The sequence below is a fragment of the Caretta caretta genome, chromosome 6 (assembly GCF_965140235.1).
Source record: "Caretta caretta isolate rCarCar2 chromosome 6, rCarCar1.hap1, whole genome shotgun sequence".
Taxonomy (NCBI): domain Eukaryota; kingdom Metazoa; phylum Chordata; order Testudines; family Cheloniidae; genus Caretta; species Caretta caretta.
Window position 1 is genome coordinate 112,505,499 of NC_134211.1, and position 22,211 is coordinate 112,527,709.

The 22,211-nt window shown below is 40.8% G+C and overlaps 1 protein-coding gene across 3 annotated transcripts in view; it reads left to right on the forward strand.

Annotated features, from left to right (window-relative positions):
* Window positions 1-22,211, forward strand: part of TDRD9 (tudor domain containing 9) — a 164,265-nt gene that overhangs the window by 43,700 nt on the left and 98,354 nt on the right. For all 3 annotated transcript variants that reach the window (XM_075129909.1, XM_075129910.1, XM_048855410.2), the window contains exons 6-7: window positions 145-225; window positions 3,391-3,555. In XM_075129909.1, the coding sequence (XP_074986010.1) occupies window positions 145-225; window positions 3,391-3,555 (246 nt within the window). The remainder of the gene's footprint in view (window positions 1-144; window positions 226-3,390; window positions 3,556-22,211) is intronic.

The following is a 22,211-nucleotide window of genomic DNA, read 5'->3' on the forward strand; positions in this document are numbered from 1 at the left end:
GACACACTTTCTGCCACGGAAATCTTAGTCTAAATTAGAAAAATGTAGAATGTGACATTAACCAGTAAAAGAGGTTAGGAAAAGGAGGAATGGGGGTTAAAACAAATATACCTGAGTTACATTATATATTATTTCTTTTTCTAGGTACACGAACGTACTGAAGAAATGGATTTTCTGCTATTGGTAGTCCGTAAACTATTGCGTACAAATTCACGATTTGTGAAGGCAAGTTTGAATTGCTTTCCACTCTTCTTTTCTAGAATAACATTCTCAAGATCAGCTTTACTCGTTTGCATTCTGCACTGAGGATAGTTTTTGAACAGCTGATATGAAAATAGTGACTCACTTTGTTAAAATATTATAGAGTACCTCAGTCCTAGTAAATAAGTAGGCTAATGGGCATTCTTCTTTGACCAGTATAATGTATTCTGAGATTTTTTTCTTAATGTTAGGATGAATTAATTTCTAAAACGTGCTTAGGGCTACAGAAAATATAAGATGAATATTTGACTGGAATGAAATATTGGATGTTGAGGGCAGTGCTTCCGCTTGGATAAATGTGATATTTTTAGACACACATGCATTTGTTATGCATATTTTCTTTAACGGAGCAAAATTCTTGAGGAAAATAGCAGAACTACAAATACTATATTACCGTATATGTACAGATCTGCTAATACAACATTATGGTTGAAATTTTCTGTGCACATACTAAGAAATAAATTTTAGTTTTCTCCTTTGTGCAAATGCAGTGTGTAAAGTCTTAGTGTGGAAATGTTCAACCAGGTCTCTGCTGTTTAAGTCTTACTTAAATTGCACGGTGGGCTGAGGTAATGAGACAGATCATAGGGTAGTTTTGCCAGCCTAAAACATGTAAGTGCAGCTCACTGTTTGTTCTAGAAAATTTGGGTCCATGGTTGATGTATCAATGCTCCTAATGATTTTACAACTCTGGCTCTATAGCTCCTGTGGTATGGTATGCCACTTAAGTAGTGTGGAGCTGCAGAGGCACTATAGTCGGAGAACATTTGTTACTAGTAAGTAACAATCATATCTGTGTATGGTCTGGTCTTTATAAACGAAGAGATTTAATATCTAGAAGGGAAATAAAGATTAATTCTGAGTTATTATACTGGGAGGAGTTACAAACACCTAGTAGAACAGAGAAATATTGCGAAGGGGCCCTGGGAGATTAGAATTATAGGCTGAAAGTAACAATGAGACTCAGTTTGGAAAAATGCAAATTAAGACAGTTGGGAAAAATAATATAGGATAAGTTCAGTGAGAGTAGATGTCTCAAAAGTTCAAATGGTGAAGTAGGAATAATACAGGATGGCAAATCATGAGTTTGAAATGAGAGTTGGAAACAAAATCAGCTCAGTTTTGAGCTGCAGAGGCATCATGTCACAAAGCAGGAGATATAGTTACTCTGTATAGCTTTGGGAGACAGAAATTGCAATATTGCACTCACCATCAGCGTTATGCTAAAAGAAGGATATTGTCAAATTGAAAGGAGGTTGGGGAATTGCAGCAAACGTGTGTGTGTGTGAGAGAGAGAGAGAGAATATAGCTTGACTAAGCAACTAGTGGGGATGTGGGGAAACTAGTCTATGGCAGTGGTATCCAGCCTTTGATCCAGGGTCATTTATGCCCTTCAGGGCAACTATTAAAAAGTTTGTTTGATCATGAAATAAAAATATACTCCTTGAGATGCACTCTGTGGGTTTTAAACAGAAGTGTATAAATCAACCTTGAGGCTAGAGAGCACCAGCTCCTCAACTGGCTGCCACTGCATTGCAACCCCAGAAAAATTTGTGATATGAGCTGGCAGCTCGCTGAGCAGCTGCCGTACCATTCCTGCTTCAGAGCTCCCAGGCTGGCCGCCTACTGCATCACAGTGGGAGGGGAATAGTTCTGTTACTCTGTTTCTGTTCTGGGCTACAGGAGCCCTCATAGTGAACTTGACTGATCCTGGCCAAGTGTAGGGGAGTATCTAGCAAAAGATGACTTCCATCCACTATAGTTGCTCAGGGCATCCCAGGAGAGGGAGGAAAAAGAAGCTGAGAACTAACAGCCATTTGCAGTTCCCTGATTCTCTGAGCTCACAGGTTGTTCCAACCTGGGCTAGCAAACTCATGCCATCTGTATGGCAGCTAAGGATAGCTACAGGAATGTGCATTCCAGTCACTCGTTTGGCTTACCCTCAATAAGCTTTGTCCTTCACGGGGAGGAATGTATCTCAGCTGATTATGCTGGCTGTATGCCTGTTGATGACTTCCATGCCAGGGAAATTGCCAGCAGGTGACTTCTGCATCTTTTGTGCTGCTAAGCAGAACAGGATAGAACATCTGACCCTAAGTGTTGATTCCATGGCCCCTTGTCGTCTTGAAATACGTTCAAGCCTTAGTGTATGTCTTCACTAGCAACGTTAAAGCGCTGCTGCGGCAGCACTTTAACATGGCTGTGTAGTTGCAGCGCAAGCACTGGGAGAAAGCTCTCCCTGCACCATAAGAACAAACAAAAAAAACTCCACCCCCACGAGGGGAGTAGCTCCCAGCTAGTACCTTTTCTACCCTGCCACTTTACAGCACTGAAACTTGCACTGCTCAGGGAGGTGTTTTTGCACACCCTTGAGCAAGAAAGTTGCAGCACTTAAAGTGGCAGTGTAGACAAGGTTAGGCAGAAACAGTCCACAAATATTCTGAAGGGTGCAAAAACCAAGAGGAGAGGAATTTAGTGTGATACCAGTAAGGAGCAGAAATTGAGAGGAAACTTAGGCCTTCACTTAAAAAGTTGATCAAGCTGTGGTGCTCAGGGATGTGAAAAATCTACACCTCTGTGTGACATATTATGCCAGCATAATCCCCGCCACTGTTGTTCAGGAAGGCAAAGTTTCTACAGGGACAGAAAACCCCGTGCCATCGCTGTTGTTTACGCCTATGCTATGGAGTTACAGTGTCATAGCTATGCCAGTGTAGCACCCATAGTGTAGAACTTGGCCTTAAAATGATCTAGATATTTTAAAAAATATGTAAGGCAGATGTTAAACTAGGGTATAATTTTCCAAAGAGAGTGATAAGTCCCATCACTTGAGATGCTTAAAACTGGATATTGGTAAATGAATCATAGGGAGTAGTCTTGCCCTTCTGGGGCGGAAGTCTAGGTGACTTGTGTCCCTTGCATTTAAATTTCCCTTTGAATTCACAAAATATCTGCTATAAGCTTTTCTTCTGTTAAGAATTGTGTAGGAATCATAAGCTAAAGAAGAATTAAATATTCAGTTAGGTTTTCATTCATAGCAACAACTTTGTTTACTCTTTTGAATCTTAGTGTGACGTGATGTGGATTACTGCTAATATTTAACTAAATTATACAAATTCCTTTTAACAGGTAATCTTGATGTCTGCTACAATCAACTGTAAAGAATTTGCTGACTATTTTGTGGTTCCAATTCGTAACAAACTGAATCCAGCCTACGTGTTCGAGGTGGAAGGCAAGCCCTATGCCATTGAAGAATACTATCTTAATGATTTGAGGCACATTAGTCACATCAGGGTACAGTGAACAATATTCTGTTTCCTTTGGTGTAACAAGATACCATTTGGGATGGGCTCTTCAAAAATAGGATGCCTTTACGTTCTAGATAAATTATTAAACTGGTTCTGAAAGTCTAGATACTAATTACAGTATTGCGGTGTTACAGGAATCTATACATTCTACCCAGCAACAGACTTTGCCAGTGAATTAATGCCTCCACCATTCAGGAAGCAGAATGAGAAGACCTGTGAATTAGCATGTAACCCCCTCTCCACCCACTTTTTGTTCTTTGCTTCCTGCATTCTGGGTGCATGCAATAGTGGGTACCTCAGTCCTTACGCTCCTCTAAATCTGCCGCCTTCTTCCCCTTACAGCACAAAAAAGGTGAAGGTTTTTGTTCAGCAGCGCACTTTTTCTCTAGAGGGTCTCCCTCAGTTTTATGTTATGCTCTGCCTCTGTAGTTACTATGGGTCTGAGCTTCACCACCACCCCTCCAGTCTGGTTTGCATCATAATGAAGGCACCTTTCATTTTTAGGAACATGTACCCACATTTCTCATAGCCTCAGCATCGTTGTGCTGGAGTCTTAGATGATTCTTTTGGACTTGCAGTCCCAGTAAACACTGCTATTCCACGCATCCTATTCTGGTGTGACAACCAGACTGGGTAATTTGCATTCCCCAGTCTCCTGCCTCCCTCATCACTCCCACCTGCATCTATTTATCTTAGTTCATACTGCACCCATCAACTTAGTACCCAAACTCCTTCCACCTAAAATCAATAGCAATGGTGCAATTCCTAGTGGGGTTTCTGTAGTTTGTGTCTCCTATTTTGGGGGGTAAAAACTCTGGGCTTTTTTGGTTGGTTGATTTGTTTGTTAAAGGGTTTTTTTGGTGGGGTGGGAGAGAGAACATTTAGGTAGTTAGGGGTGTCAATTTGAGAGGGAACCTCTCTATTCCTTCCTTCCCCAGTGTGATTTCTTTAGGCAAGGAAAACTCTACAGGACTTTGGAGACTTTGGGCCTTCACTTGCATGTTTTCTAGTAAATGTGTCAGCATTTGAGATCTACAAAAGCTGACTGATTCATCTCCAGCTAGAAGGCCCAACCAACCAACCAGCTTCTGGAAGCAAGTTGATCCCAGATTTTTGAAAGAAGCTTTCAGAAACAATTTCGGCTTGTTTGGCGGGTGGCCCCATCACTCCTGGTTCTATGACCTCTGGAGCATCACCTTATACCGTGCTTTACTGCTGTCACAAAGTCTGGTTGTTTTCTGTAACCCAGAATTCTTGGACTTGACTGCTTGATGTTCTGCAGAGATGGAATTTTAACTTAAGTTTCTTAGGAAGTTGCTAGGTGCCCAACCTGGAGTCAAACATACAATCAGTTTCAACTGAATACTCATTGATTAAGGCAACTTCACCTTCTGGGTGCTATAGAGAAGGAGATGAACAGTCATTCTCTCCTCCAGAATCACCTCAAGCATGAAGTTGGGACTCAAGGTGAACTACCTGCAATGTATAAGAACATAGGAATTGCTGTATTTGGTCAGACCTGAGATTCATCTGGTCCAGTATCTTGTCTGACAGTGGCCAGTACCAGATGCTTTAGAGGAAAATGTAAGAACCCCACTGTAGGCAGATTTTTGGTAATTCCCCCACCAAAATTTCCTCTCCCCCACTTCCTTCCATATTAGTGTCTCATCCTAACCTCTGATAGGTAGAGATGGGTTTAAACCTTGAAGATTGAGGTTTAATATCCCTTACAAAATATTTGTTGTTACTAACTGTGATAACTCTGGGTTTTCTTGATATCCATATAAATTTCCAATCCTCCTTTGAATGTTGCTAAATTGTTGGCCTCAGTGACTTCCTGTGGCAATGAGTTGCAGAATCCAATGGCACATTGCGTGAAAAATTATTTCGTTTTATCAGTCTTGTGCTCTCCATGACATCACCAGCCTGTTAGCCACTCAAGCACTCTCTTCTGAGGTATGCCAGCCTTACTTTGCTTTGCAGATTAACAGTAGGTGCACCCTAGTCTCCAAGTATCTCTGAAGCATTCAGCCCCTTATCCACTGAACACAATCAGTGTCCATGCCAGATTGTATGACTGAACTCATGATCAGCACCTTGCTTAATGTCTCAGCATTTAGATATATTTATAGTGAAAACAAGAATAAGTTTATCAGAGATTCAAGGTTCAAGTGATTAGTGAGTAAAAATATTGGAAACCAATGGTTACATATAAAATAAAGTCATAACAGTCATGCTTTCTAGAGACTAAACTTAAATAAGTTTCTCACCCCCTAAGTCCTCTGGAGTGTTTCAATCAAGGTTGGCTGAGATCCCATTTTCATGAATGTGAGCACTCTGCTCATTTATTTCTAAGTGTGGGATAAGAGGGTGTCTTCTTTGCCTTCTACTTATATGTCCAAAGCTCACTGTTTCTACTTAGAAATTATAACTACCCATTCTTGTTTTTCCTGTGTGCTGGTTCCCTGTTGACTTAACATCTTTTTGATATCTTTGTGTGTAAATGGGCGTCCGTTGTGTTAGCTTCTGACAGAAAACCTATTTTTCATCTCTGCTGATGACTCACGCCTTGATGCAAACTCTTAAGAACAAATTTTCAGTATAAGTCCATAAAGCCTCACATGCTATCCGTACATAACCTCTCACAATATCAATGGCCATTGTGACCCCAGCTTTCGTTTCAGACCTCACATGACATTCTTCGATGAACCAGAATATACCTATCGGAATGAGCAATTTCAGAAACCCCCTTGCCAGCTGGTATTAAGGGGTTCTCAAATCATAGTTCTTGAGTTTGAGAGGGGGAGAGAGAGAGAACAGACGCTCTCAGTGTACCTTCTCTCCTTTTATCATGTTCTCTCTTATTAGTCTCCTTTGTAAGGTAAGAACTCTCTAGATTTTGAATCTCTCAGTGAGTTTTCCCTTGCGCTTGGTCATTCTCGTTGTTCTGTTCTGATCGCCCTTCCCCAAACCCCGCTGTAGTTCTGTAATATCCTTTTTGAGGAGAGGTGCTAGTACTGTACACAGTATTTCAAATGTGGCTGAACTATTGATTTATATAAAAGGCATAATTTATCCATATTGTTCAGTATTCTGTTCCTTAGCATCTTGTGTACTTGTGGCAGGGTGGATTAATTTTAAATCAGTGATTTAAATCACCAAGTGGAAATGTCATTGATTTTAATCAACTTTTCCGTTTGTACTTCAGTTATTCTCTAAAGAAAGGTATATTCTCATTGGTTGATAACCATTAAAGCATGTTGATTTACAACTAAAAAGAGTTTTTACATTAGATTGGTACATCTTTGTGCTGCCTAGGTGGGTTCACTATAACTATATACATTTATTTAAGCAATTATATAGCATAACTTTCAGATTCTTATTAATTGTAGATTTTTAGTATGTTTAGAAAATGGGGAATGATATTGCTTATTAGATAATTAGCTCATGACTTGTCAAGCTGCATTAGGATGGTAACTAAAATTTAATTAAAAACACAAAACATATAGCATTTTATTTTTATTAAACAAAACAAACCCTTAATACAGTACATGACCTACTGTGCCATATTTAGAAAGCTTGACCTCAAAAGTTAGATGTTTTTCTCCTGATTCTTTCTTTATATAGAAAAGCAGCCTTTAACTCAAAGGTTTTGAGAGATGGCCAAGGAGTCATCCTATTTATATTTATTTAAATATCAATTTTAAGAGATTATAATAAATTTTAGGACTTAACATATTTTGTATTAAATTCAGATTTAATTTCAAACAGGTTTATTTTTAAATGGAAAATTTTTTGTAATTTAAATAAAATAATTTTTCAAAAAAATCCTCAATTTTTATCCACCATTAACTGTGGCAAAAATCAGACAGTGAGCAGAGGTCTGCATTGAGCTGTTACAGTGGTGCCACAGTTGATACAGGTGTACAAGTATCTTAAATTTTTCCCTGCAGTGTGCATTACTTCGCATTGATCGACACTGAATTTCATTTGCCACCATGTTGCCCATTCACCTGCCTTTGTTAGGTGTGTTTGTCGTTTCTCAATCCTTTCTGGTCCTGACTAACCCTAATAACTTTGTCAGATAGAATTTTTACTACTTCACTACTCATTCCCTCTTTCAGATAATTAACAGATTGACACAGGAACCAGTGTGGAATCTTGCAGCACCCACTGTTAATCTTTTGACAGGATGAAAATTGACTGTTTAATCCTACCCTTTTGCTTTCTGTCCCCTGTTGAGTTTTTGATTCATGACAAAACTTTGCGTCTCACCCAGTTGAATAACTAGCTTTGGGTAGTCTCTTCTGTGGAATTTTTTGAAAAGTCTTTTGGGAGTCTGAATAAGTTGTTAATCAGTTCTCCTTTATCCACTACTTTATTGACATTGTTCAAAAAATTCTAAGATTAGTGAAATGTCATTTCCTTCGTGGAAACTGCTGGTTTGGACCATATCACTCACATCATGACCTAAAATATTTTGTTCTTTGCTTAAATTATCATTTTAACCAGTTTGCCAGGTACAGGTGTACAATTCCTCAGAATGGTCCTAGAGCCCCCTTAAAATGTTGGGACTACTGTACGTTAGCTGCCCTCCAGTCCTTTAGAACAGAGGCTTAATTTACATGTTATTGTAATAAGAGCATATTATTATCAGCTCGCCTCTGTTACGTATACTCCTTCAGAACCCTTAAATGTGTATACTATCTGAGCCTGGGGATGTACTGATTTGTAAATTATCAGTTTGCTGTGCCACCTCTTCTTCTGATGCTTCCAATCTCTGATGGTATCTCTTCTTTTGTTACCAGAAAAGAGCAGGTTCAGGATAGTGTCTCCTCAGCATCCTTGGCGGTAAAGACTGTTGCAAAGAAATCCCGTAGCTTTTCAACAATGACCTTATTTTCCTTCATCTCTCCATTTTTAAACTCTGGTTATCTAACAGACCTATTGATCCTTTCACAGACTTTCTGCTTCTTCTATTTTTACATCGTTAGCTATTTGCTGTTAAATTTTGAGTCTTTTAATTTCCTTATTGCCTGCTGTACCCCAACTCAGGGAAGGGACATTGGTTGCCAGGCAGGTGAAGAGACTATTTTACTCCCTTCTGAAAAGAAAAGGACACAGACCTTTGACTTTTCAATTGAGTGTTGTTAGTTTTGAAAGTGCCTATAGATCTCCCTCTCAAATCCATCGAAGTATTCCTGAAATTGTTTTCTATCACAGTGACATACTTAGTTGCCATCAACTGCTCTTCCAAGATACAGAGAATTGAGTTTCTTGGGTTCTCTTCCCCTGCACCTCTGGTGCATTCAGCCTTTTTTTTTTTTTTGCCTTCCTTACTGTCCTGTGCTTCATCTTTCTGTAGCTTTTGTTTGGCTAAAGTTTCAGAAATGGTAAATAGTTCATTTTGAGAGCTGTAGTGAAAGCACAGCCAACAATAAAATCACTATTCTCTCATGAGAATGTTGTGTGTTCAAAATGATGGAACCTCATCCTTGCATCGTAAGCATTGCTTCCCTTTCGGCTTAAAGGATTAAGAGGTGCCTCTTGTGTTTGTGAAGTGACTTGGTGATCATCACGTATTTATATCTGCCACTAGCAGCTGGTCATGTCTCTGGCTAGTTGGTTCTGCAAGCTCCACTGTAGGTAAATCCTTCTGTAGTAATTCTGCATTCTCTATGTCCTGCCTGTAATGGTTGTTGCTGAATGGGATGGGAAAAGGAAGGAAGATTACTTACTGATCTTGTTTGTTGTAATAGTTTCTTCTTTCATCTTTCTTGTCTCCCATCAGAGATTGTTGCTTGAAATATTTTCTTCTAAGTTTTTATCTATTTTCCTGCTTTGGAAGCTGAGAAAATGGGTGGACTAGGGTTTATGTACCACCTATGATGGATTTTTTTGCTTCCTGCTTTCTAATTGGTGGAGTCGTCATGTTGTCTCCAAAGCATTTTGCTGGGAAGGATGTGAGAAGAGAAGACTAATGAAAACAAGTACCTGAGAGTAATCGCATCATTTGAAAGACAGATCGTTTTTTACAGTATGCTCGGAATAAAGATGACTTAATTGTCACACTCACCGCCATCTGGGTTTGAATGAGCATAGTTGCAATGAGACACTATTTGAAACTAGTCCATATTAGATGTGCAAGAGTAACTTTTCCTTCTATGTATTGCTTCCACAGTGAACAAAACAATATATTCTAGTAAAAGCAATTATGGCAAGTTAACTAGAAGCTCAATGCTATATTATGCCATGGCTTCTGTTAGTCTGCAGAAGAGAAGAATGAGGGGGGATTTGATAGCTGCTTTCAACTACCTGAGAGGTAGTTCCAGGGAGGATGGTTCTAGACTATTCTCAGTGGTGGAAGAGGACAGGACAAGGAGTAATGGTCTCAAGTTGCAGGGGGGGAGGTTTAGGTTGGATATTAGGAAAAACTTTTTCACTAGGAGGGTGGTGAAACACTGGAATGCGTTGTCTAGGGAGGTGGTGGAATCTCCTTCCTTAGAAGTTTTTAAGGTCAGGCTTGACAAAGCCCTGGCTGGGATGATTTAATTGGGTATAGGTCCTGCTTTTGAGCAGGGGGTTGGACTAGATGACCTCCTGAGGTCCCTTCCAACCCTGATATTCTATGATTCTTTGATTCCGTATCTTGTAAGAGGATACGAGACATCCACATTTACAGATAATTCCTTACTTTGGATCAGATTGTGGCCCATCCTGCATGCACGTACCATGGATAGCAGCAAAGAAGGGAGAGCAAGCCTCATGGAGCCCTGTGTCACCAACTCCAGGCATGCAGGGAAGAGGAGGGTGGTGGGCAAGAGTCTTGGCTTCCACTCCTGACATGCTGGCCCACACAGCGATGGTGGTTCACAAGGCTGGTGGAGAGTACTTTCCACCCAGAGCAGGGAGAGACTGGAAGTCTGCTGCTGAGGCTGCATAGCACTTTATTCACAGCATTTGTGACAAAACCACAACTGACCCATTTCAGAATTTTCTGTGTACTGAACACATTTGTAATTTGATCTAGAGCAGTTCTTGCTTTCAATGGGGTTTTAGAAGGAAGACTGATCTGAGGTCATTTTAGACATGTAACTATATGGAGTACCTATATGAAATGAACCTAGTCACATAGAACAGCAAATTTGCTGAGAAAGGACTTAGGCTGTATAAGCTTTAATTTAGACGGAGTCCCCTTGTTGTTTAGCTGTCTCATTAAATATCATGAAGAGTATGTGTTTAGGCATTAGCATGAATGGCCCCTAAAAATGTGCGGTAATATACTAGAGTATAAAGGTTTCAGAGTAGCAGCCGTGTTAGTCTGTATCCGCAAAAAGAAAAGGAGGACTTGTGGCACCTTAGAGACTAACAAATTTATTTGAGCATAAGAAGTGAGCTGTAGCTCATGAAACCTTTTGTGAGCTACAGCTCATTTCATCAGATGCATGCAGTGGAAAATATAGTAGGGAGATTTTATATACACAGAGAACATGAAACAATGGGTGTTACCATACACACTGTAACAAGCGTGATCAAGTAAGGTGAGCTATTACCAGCAGGAGAGCGGGGGGTGGGGATGGATGGAAACCTTTTGTAGTGATAATCAAGGTGGGCCATTTCCAGCAGTTGACAAGAACGTGTGAGGAACAGTGGGGTGGGGGGGAAATAAACATGGGGAAATAGTTTTACTTTGTGTAATGACACATCCACTCCCAGTCTTTATTCAAGCCTAAGTTAATTGTATCCAGTGTGCAAATTAATTCCAATTCAGCAGTTTCTGGTTGGAGTCTGTTTTTGAAGTTTTTTTGTTAAAGAATTGCCACTTTTAGGTCTGTAATCAAGTGACCAAAGAGATTGAAGTATTTTCCAACTAGTTTTTGAATGTTATAATTCTTGATGTCTGATTTGTGTCCATTTATTTTTTTACGTAGAGACTGTCCAGTTTGGCCAATGTACATGGCAGAGGGGCATTGCTGGCACACAATGGCATACATTACATTGGTAGATTTGCAGGTGAATGAGCCTCTGATAGTGTGGCTGATGTGATTAGGCCCCATGATGGTGTCCCCTGAATAGATATGTGGACACAGTTGGCAACGGGCTTTGTTGCAAGGATAGGTTCCTGGGTTAGTGGTTCTGTTGGGTGGTTGCTGGTGAGTATTTGCTTCAGGTTGCAGGGCTGTCTGTAAGCAAGGACTGGCCTGTCTCCCAAGATCTGTGAGGGTGATGGGTCATCCTTTAGGATAGGTTGTAGATCCTTGATGATGCCTTGGAGAGGTTTTAGTTGGGGGCTGAAGGTGATGGCTAGTGGCGTTCTGTTGTTTTGTTTGTTGGGCCTGTCCTGTAGTAGGTGACTTCTGGGTACTCTTCTGGCTCTGTCAATCTGTTTCTTCACTTCAGCAGGTGGGTATTGTAGTGGTAAGAACACTTGATAGAGATCTTGTAGGTGTTTGCCTCTGTCTGAGGGGTTGGAGCAAATGCAGTTGTATCGAAGAGCTTGGCTGTCGACAATGGATTGTGTGGTTTGGTCTGGATGAAAGCTGGAGGCATGCAGGTAAGCATAGCGGTCAGTAGGTTTCTGGTATAGGATGGTGTTTATGACCATTGCTTAGCACCGTAGTGTCCAGGAAGTGGATCTCTTGTGTGGACTGGTCCAGGCTGAGGTTGATGGTGGGATGGAAATTGTTGAAATCATGGTGGAATTCCTCAAGGGTTTCTTTTCCATGAGTCCAGATGATGATGATGTCATCAATGTAGCGCAAGTAGAGTAGGGGCATTAGGGGACGAGAGCTGAGTTCTAAGTCAGCCATAAAAAAGTTGGCATACTGTGGAGCCATGCGGGTACCCATAGCAGTGCCGCTGAGTTGAAGGTATACATTGTCCCCAAATGTGAAATAGTTATGGGTGAGGACAAAGTCACAAAGTTCAGCCACCAGGTTTGCTGTGACATTATTGGGGATACTATTCCTGATGGCTTGTAGTCCATCTTTGTGTGGAATGTTGGTGTAGAGGGCTTCTACAGCCATAGTGGTTAGGATGGTGTTTTCAGGAAGATCACCGATGGACATTGATAGTACATGAGTGAATTATATACAGATAACTGAACCTCCTTTCTAAAATGTGGGCTCAGATACTAGAACAGCCATAAATGTATCTATTCAGGAAATAGAGGCTTTTTATTTCAAATTTATAACTTCTTAAAGGGGTATTGAAGCCACGAAGATTCAACTGGCAGCTTAATAAAAAGTAACATTCATTTGACACTCCCCTCCCCCAGCAATATTAATTTATGGCAAGATCTGTTGATTTGTAACAGATTTTTATTCTGGGGAAGGTGGTTTTTTGCTGCTTTATGGTCTTGCACAGATCCCATAATGTAACTTGGGAAATGACAGGTTAATTACTCGTACAGATCTTATCCAAGCAGATCTGTGGTGTGTGGTTTTTTTTTTTTTTTTAAAAAGAGGGGATTGTAGTGCAAGAGGAAAAATCTGAATAGAATTTACCAAAATTTTTGCCTCCTGATTATTTAAAGGAGTTTCAGTAGTTCTCAAGTGATGCAAATTGGGTTGTGTCAAGCAAAGGGTGAGGGCTTTATTATGTTGTTGTGACATCAGAGTTTAAGGCCAGATTATTTAGTCTGACCTCATGTACATCAGAGGCCACCAATACCACCCAGCACCCAAATGCTAAACCAACAACTGAAATTAGACCAAAGCATTACAGACCTCAGGAGATTAAAGTATAATGTACTACATGCAGAGAATAGAAGGGAAGGTAGTACACCAGTGCCTCAGGCTCCTGCATTAATAAGAAATTGATTGAGATGTACCCAGATGAGCTAAGCAAGTGACTGTGCTTTATTCAGCAGAAGGTGGAGAAACCCCAAGGTCATTGCTAATCTGCCCTGGGGGAAATATGCCTTTCTGACTCCACCATGGTGGTCAGACCCTGAGCATCTGAGCAAGAAGCAGGCAGCCAGCCAGCCAAACACCTGAGAGAGAGAATGCTCTGTACCACCTCAGAATCCTGGCCCACCACATCCAGTGTCCCCCTTATAGCTGTGGACATCTCTGATGCTTCAGAGGAAGGAGATAAATAAACCCCAACCCAGAATGCATTGGGGAAGGGGGGAATTCCTTTCCTGACCCCTGCAGGTAACTTGGTGAAACTCTGAAGCATGAGCTTTTAGGAACATAAGACATGAACTGGAAGAGACCCCCGGGTGCTGAGCCTTGCCCCCACTACCAGAAGCAACTTCATTATACAGTCCCACTCATTCTCAAACTCCGTTAAAAAGGGATTAAGTTGTTTGTCCCCACAATGCCTATTGGGAGTCTGTTTCAGAACTTCACTACTCTGATGGTTAGAAACCTTATTCTAATTTCCAGCCTAAATTTACTCATGACCAGTTTATACCCATTTGTTCATGTGCCAGTATTGTCCTTGAGCTTAAATTACTCTTCACCCATGCCCGGTATTTATCCCTGATGTATTTAGAGAGAGCAATCCTATCACTTCTTAGCCTTTGTTTTGCTAGGCTAAACAAGCCAAGATTTTAGTCTCCTCTCATGAGATAGGCTCTCTATTCCTCTGGTCATCCTAGTAGATCTTCTGTGTCCTAGTTCCAGTTTGATCTTTTTTGAACATGGGTGACCACAATTGTACACAGTATTCCGGATGAGGTCTAACCAGTGCCTTGTACCATGGAATTAATACTCTATCTCTACTGGAAATGTCTTATTTAATACATCTTAGAATTGCATTTGCCTTTTTCGCAGCCACCTCACATTGGTGGCTCATAGTCATCTTGTGATCAACCAACAAATCAGGTCTCTTTCTTCCTCTGTCACTTTAAACTGATGAACCCTCCAGCTTATAGCAGAAAAGGTGTTGATATGGGAGGAGGATAATTAACCATAAAAATTTATTAAACATTTCTGATAAGCAGAATCAAGTGCCACAAACCTTAGTAGTCACTTGTCCTTCCATATCCATCTGCAGCCCAGTGTGTGTTTTTTCTAACCTGTTGCATCATTCATAATTAGATTTTAAGTTCCTACGGGCATGGTACATCTCATTTGCTTTGGAATGGTGTTAGCACACATCATCGCCATCATCACAAATCCCGAAGGGATGTAGTCGCCTTGCAGATCAAGTGCCAGCCAGATCAATCTGTAGCAAGGTCCTTAAGGTGGTCTGGCTGGTGGTTCCGTTTATGTCCATCTTTGGCAATCTTATTACGCCACTGAAGTTTTTGGTGGCAATGCGATCACCAGCCATGTAGTGGCATTCCTTGAGAAACACTTTATATTGTATTCACCTTCCTATTAATGTCCATTCCCACAAAGCCTATGAAACTGAACCAGTTCTGATGGAGGCAGTTGCTGGGTTCAGCTGTGAACATTCTCCATTACTGATCTTGTCCTGCTACTTAATATAGAGCAATTGAGTCGAAAACATCCACTTGGTGTTCTTCTGCTTTCCTCATCACCTGTTTCACTAGTATACCAAGTTGGTATAATTCTTATTTTGTAGATCCACAGGTTCATAGCAAGCTAGATGTCATTATACCTCCGTGGAGGCCACTGAAGGGCCTGAAACATGGCAGCATCCACTGCTGTACAAGTGCCCACACCTTTTGAGCATCCTTAAGCCTTGCCTATGGCACCTAAAAGGTATTTGGCAGTTGCCACTTGCTCATTATCCTGTTCAAAGAAGTTAATACCGAGCTGGTTGCAATCTGAAGTTGAAGGTTGCTTGATGGTAATGGCTAGGGACTTAGTTTTATCTTGATTACTAAACAGACCATTGCACTGTGCTTCTTGCCTGTCCAGATCAGCCATCAGTATCAGTGATTCACCAAACTGAGCCAACAAGACAATGTTATTGGCATATGCAAGATCTTAAAGCAGAGTGTGGTCAGCTCAGCACCACCACCAACTGCATCCTCAAACTTACCCATCAGCTACAGTGCTGATATTGAACAACTGTGGTGACAAAACACAGCCTTCTTGAGCTCATTTGGAAATAGGAAACCATGCTATGGATCAGCTATTGAATGGAACACAGCTGTTTGTTCCATTATAGACCTCTTTTGTCAATGATACTGTCTTCTCAGGGACACTGCATCGCCTCATCAGACCCTGGAACTTGCTCAATGCACTGAATCAAAGGCCTGATGGAACTCTCTAAAAGTGCTTTGTGAGGTTTATTTAATTAATCCATCTTCTCAAAAAGCTGTCTTAAGGTAAAGATCTGTGAAATGAGATCTAAAGCTGCAATGAATATCCCAGTCTTTGCCATGAAGTGCATCATTGATTTGAGACATTAACACAAAAGCCAAGAGCTTCTCTGGGACTGACAAAAGCTTAGTACCTCTGTAGTTGCTACATTTGGGCTTATCAGCCTTTTCAAACAGAGGCAGAATAACAAATTCCTTCCAGTCGTTGAGGATTATATTTGTGGCCCAGATGGCTTGGAAGAATCGATGTAGCAATGGTAGAACAATACTGTCAACTTTGTTAATCAGCTTAGGGGTAAAGTTACAAACCCCTGGTGCCTTCACAGACTTCAGCTTATGGAGTACGATCCACTTGGTTGAAGGAAGGTATCTGCTGGAACTTCCTGCCCCATTTCAAATGGAAGAGGGACTGCAAGTAACAGACAATTGAGGAGTGTTTTTTGAAATGATCTTCCCATCTGTGCAACTGATCTTGTAGACTCTGGCTGATGCTGCCATCCCAATTCGTTACTGGACAAGCTGGTGCTGTCTCTGCTCGCAAACACGTCAGCATTGAATAAGGGCTGCAGAGATTGTGCCTGGTGGCAGCATATTCTAAACTGGCTTCTTGAGTCGACCCCCAGGATTCCATATCTTTTCTTACACAATGACTTGATGACATTCCAAAGTCTAATCCATTTGGCCTTTGCTTTTTGCTCTTGACAAACATGTCTTTAAACACTTGAATTGTAGCCTTGCTTCTTTTCTTATCCCAAACTGCAATGGGTGTCTCTGTCCTCCTTGATCCATATATATTTGAAGAGCTGTGGCCCAGTACTGAGCTGGCAGCAGTCAGCACTTATGACTTCAATTACAGTAATGCTGTTCCTCATCGGATGACAGAGGAAGTGAGGCTTAAGTCTCTAATGCTTCGGCAGTTTTAAGCCGTTCAGAATGGAAAGCTGTCTGAGAGCTCCGCTCTAATAAGAGCTTTTGATTGAATTGGACTAATTAGCTGGCTGTCATAGAAGTGGAAGGCGCACTTTTGTCAGCAGAAGCTGATGTTTGGTGTCAAGTTCAGCACCTCTGCAAACTCAGACATCCATGACTATTGACTGCCAGTGATTTGTTAACAAGGACATGATCAATAACAATCCTAGTGAAGCCCTCTGGGCTGTACCAGGTCTGCCTGTGAATCTTTGAGTGACAGAAAAGCGATGATATTGGACACACATTGAGATTATTCTGAGTGCTGCATTGTGATACAAGGCTTTGTTGAAACATTTGTAAGGAAACTTATACTTGAGTGTCCTGTTTAACGTGATTGCATTAATTTATAGTGGCATGGTGTGAGATGAGAATAGAAAACATAAGTTAACAAGCTATTTGGGATAAAATGGAAAACCTGTTTCTGGACCTCAGTACAGTGATGGCCTAGACCGGGGTGGCCAAACTTACTGACCCTCTGAGCCACATATGGCAGTCTTCAGAAGTTCGAGAGCTGGGGTGTGCATGCTGGGGTTCGGGGTTTCTGCCCTGGGGGAGGCACCTGCCAGGGCTCAGGGCTGAAGCCCCACTCCTGCAGAAGCCCCTACCCCCGACCCTGCTGCAAGGCAGAGGTCCCAAGCCCCTCCCCCCACCCCCAAGTCTGATAGGTGGAGAATGGAGGGGGTACGTGGAGAGCTCTGCGAGCTGCACTTTAACAGTACAAGAGCCACATGCGGCTCGCAAGCCATAGTTTGGCCACCCCTGGGTTGGACCTTACTACAGGCATAGCCATTCTAAAAATAACTAGGATGTGGAAACTGTCAACCAAACTTGATTAACTGAAGCTATTCATATAATGCCCATCGAGTGACACACACTGCAGAAAATTGATGAATTAATAAAACTATAATATATCTGATTCGTTATAATTTCTGCCATATCAAAGGATAAAGCCTATAGAAAAAAGAAAGGACCAGACAATTTTTAAGAGGGTTAAAAGAAAGATTTAATTGACTAAATTAGTCAGATGTTTTTCTCCTGAGCGTAGTGACTACCAAAGAAACTAATAGATTCCTGCAGCCATCAAAGTTCCAATGCATCAGAAAAAGCCTGCAAGAAATGTATTATAACAATGTCCTGTCAGCATTCATATATTTAGCAGTGACATGTTGGCTCAGATGGACAGCATGGAAGAGATTATGTAATTTCTGATGTCTTTGAAAGATTCTTGATGATAGGTGGCAACAAAAAGATAACTGGGAAGTTCACAGAGAAGTCTGTCTATCAAGTTGCATTTATCAAAATTGTGGCAATTTATAGGTCAGTTACCACACATTTCAATCCAAAGATCGTGAACAGGGGGCAGCTACTTAAGATGGATAATTTTTTTTAAAGCATTTTGATTACTCCCCATATCACACATGGCCTTTCATCTTTAATTCTCCCGACTTTGTTTATTTCTTACTGTTCTGCTCTTTTTTCCTCTTGGCTACAGCCATTCTTTGCTTAGTAGGGAGGAACAAACATAATGGTACAGGCAGTTGTATTTGTACCTTAGGGCTACTCAAAAGCACACACAAAACCTCTTGGTTTTTATACGAGCAAGATTAAAATAGGAAAGGAATTGTGAAGTTGTAGTTAACTGGCCTCATTGCACAGCTTTTTGAGAAATACAGGCTTGGAAATTACCTTCAGGTTATAGGTGGCAATGTTTATTAAGAGGGTGGGCAAAGGAAAGGCTTATGGAGAGAAGAGAACTGGAAGCTTTGATAGACAAATAAAAATGGAAGTGTATGTTTTGAGACATCAACATGATGTACTGTAACATTAGTATTGCCATACCACAACAGAAGTCCATCTATTACATTATTGTACTTCTGACAGTGACAAGTACCAGATACTAAAGAGAAGTTGCCAGTTGCTTTTGAAAATCCCATCCATAGGTGCCTAAATTTGGAGTTAGGAGCCTTAGGCTCCTGTTTTTGCAAATTTTGGTCTGAGTGTATAAAATGTGCAGTAATTTTCTTAATGGATTGAAAGCCTAAATAACATTAAAGCAATTCTCTTTTGAAGTTACACAATTTATGATTTTAATAAATACAACTTTAGCTCCTGATGCTACACTTCACATTAGTCCTATGAGTAACTTCATTTATCAGCACAGCACTTATAATTTAATTCATTATAAGTTTTAATCTGAAATTGCAGTAACATAAATCTTCAAATTAATTTTACAAAGCCTCAACTTGATTTAAAATCAATAATTTAAAAAAATAGGATGACTTAAATCACATCCTTGATTTAAATCAGTCCACATTGGTTTCCTAAAACCCCCATCTGTTACTTGTTTGTGTATGCCCTGAAATATGAGGCTTTATATTTCTTTGTTTTAAAAAAAACCCAACCTCTAATGTAACAGTGGCTGTTCCTATTATCTGGATAAATGTCTAATCCTTTTTTGAATCCAGTTAAGCTCATTGTTTGAATGATACTTTGACAATGAGTTCCACAGATTGTTTTGTGTGTGTGTGTGTGTTTTAAAAAATGATATATACATATACTTATTTCCTTTAATCAAATTCTGTGTAAACATCTTTTCAAATTCATTAAATGTTCCCTTGTTCTTGTATCCTGGGAGGGTGAATAAGCGGGCCCAGTTGACCATCTTTATATTGTTCAGTATTTTGAGTACCTCTATCCTGTCCCTGCTTATAATAGCTCTTATGCTTTGGATAGGTGTATGCTCTTGGATCTGATGTATACATCATCTTCTTCTATCACTTTTCTTCTGGAGGAGAAAGGAAGAGTGTTAAGTGAGAGAAAGGGAAGTCACTTCTTCATAATATGTGCTTGTGTTTCCCAGTTGTGAGAGGTCATACAGAGGTGATGCTGGTCATTCATGACTGTAGGAAAGCATAAGTCATGATTTAGTTTAATTTCCTGAGGGAAGTATTTTTCCATTCTGTTGGCATGTTCAAGTATTTTATAAATTTGTTAGCTGTTTACTGTGTATTTAACTGGACTGTTATTGATCATATGTGCTTGCATATCAGCTTCAGGAGATTGATAAACTGCAGGGTGTGATGGGGAAAGAGAAGAAAGGAATTGATGTAAGCACAAACTTCTAAAGGTTAACTTACAGCCCTCCTGGAACATTTGGAATATTAATATATTCAAGATGCTGAATTACAGTTCCATTCTTATGTATAGTAACAGTCTCTCCAAAGTTTGACTCTGCAAGGACTTTTGTTCCTGGGTATTAGGTCATTGGTACTAGACCAGTGGAACTCCTTCTGCTCGCAAAGAATTTTTTTACCTTAGATGGCAGTGGGCAATAAATAAGCCAGTGCCTGTGCAGAGCATAAACACTACTGTGACATTCTGTACCTCATGGGAACACCCGACACCCCCATATTCATCCTTATAATATGATTGTGTGGTATCTAATGCAAAGTTTGTCATGTTGGGTATCTTTGGAAGGCTCATGATGTACTGAGCATTGTTGTTATGGTAAAGTTATAGGCTGTAATTTCATGTCTACAGTTATGAGGCTGAAAATGTGTCCTCATGGCTTAAAGCAAGCCCAGGCAAAAACTTTTCAAGAGCAGAGGGGCAGTTCACACCTCATCAGGGCATGTATGGAACAAACCCAGCCAAGCCTCGCAGGAACAAAGGACACTCGCTTAGGCAACAACGAAGGATCTGTTGGACTCTCGAGTGAGTCACCCCCCTTCCTTTGGTCAGTTTGGGACTGTGATGAGGTAATGCTCACCTGACTCTGAAGGGGGGAAGCAAAGCCAAGAGGGAAGAAAGAACATGATAAAAGGGAGGGACACTTGCCATGCTCTTCTTCTCTTCCACCTCCATTTACAGAGGTCACCACGCAGTGACTGAAGTGCTGATCAAAGGGGAGAGCCTGGCTGAAGGGCAACCAGCCACCCTGTGGTGAGAAACATCTAAGTTTTGTAAGGGTACTGAAAGTGTTAAGATCAGCTTAGAATGCGTTTTGCTTTTATTTCATTTGACTATATCCAACTTATCGTGCTTTGACTTATAATCACTTAAAATCTATCTTTGTAGTTCATAAATCTGTTTGTTTATTGTACCTTAGCAGTGTGTTTGATTTGAAGCATGTCGGAGACTCCCCTTGGGATAACAAGCCTGGTGCATATCAATTTCTTTGTTAAACTGATTAATTCATATAAGCTTGCAGTGTCCAGCGGGCATAACTGGATACTGCAAGATGGAGGTTCCTAGGGTTGTGTCTGGGACAGGAAATATTGGCTAGTGTCATTTGGTTGCACTATCTAAGGAGCAGCTTACATGCCAGAGGCTGTGTGTGAACAGCCCGGGGTGGGGGTTCTCACAGCAGAGCAGGGTAAGGCTGGCTCCCAGAGTCCAGGATGGGAGTGACCTAGCAGATCACCGGTCCGGATAACACCAGAGGGGAACGTCACAGTCCAAAGATTGACTCTGCGAGGACTTTTGTTCCTGGGTGTTAGGTCATTGGTACTAGGCCAGTGGAACTCCTCACAAAGATTTTTTTACCTTAGATGGCAGTGGGCAATAAATAAGCCAGGGCCCATGCAGAGCATAAACACTATCCTCTAAATGTTCCAGGCAGTTCCTTTTTAAACATGGCAAGCGTTCCCTATCAGTTCACTTCTGTGTTTCCCAGATCCCTCCTCATGATCTAAGGCTACTTCTACATTTGGAACTAGGGTTGTGATTCCTGGCTCATGTAGTCATGCTTACTCTAGCTCTTGTTGAACTAGTGTAGCCATGATAACACAGGCAGTGGTAAGTGGTGGCATGGGCTAGCTGGCCTGAATACAAACCCACCTGGACCCCATGGACACATACTTGATTAAACTAGCCTGTACAGATGCTCTCTCCTCCCTGTGCTGCTCCAGCTTTACTACCACCTTTAGCATGCTATGTCTACAAGAGCTGGAAATCTCACCCCTTACTTGAAGTGTAGACATGTAGTCTTCATGCCACATCAGTGGCACATAGTGGCTTCTTTCAATCTTGTACTGTTAAGATTTTTCGTTTGTTTGTTTTTTACTGTTTTGAGATGTTAGCGGGAGTGTTGCAGTGCATTTTGTAAGCAGCTGGACACTACAAAGCCTGCACTGCCACCCGCCTTTGTTCTTCCTTGTTTCTAATGAGTAACTTTTAAGAATTAGCATGTTTCCTTTGAAAAATGTTGTGTACATTATTTGCAATGGAAGTTTTGTCACTTGAAGGTTTGTGTGAGAAACTGTATTTGGCAAAAGTAAAATAATGAAGACCCTTCTTACTACTTTTTATGGGGGTGACTCTTGTGTGTGTTGGATTGAAATTCTGGAATCCAGATACAAGTGAAGTGTATATATCAAAATCAGGTCTGTTATCAAAATCAGGTCTGTTTTTTGATGGGTTACTTCAAA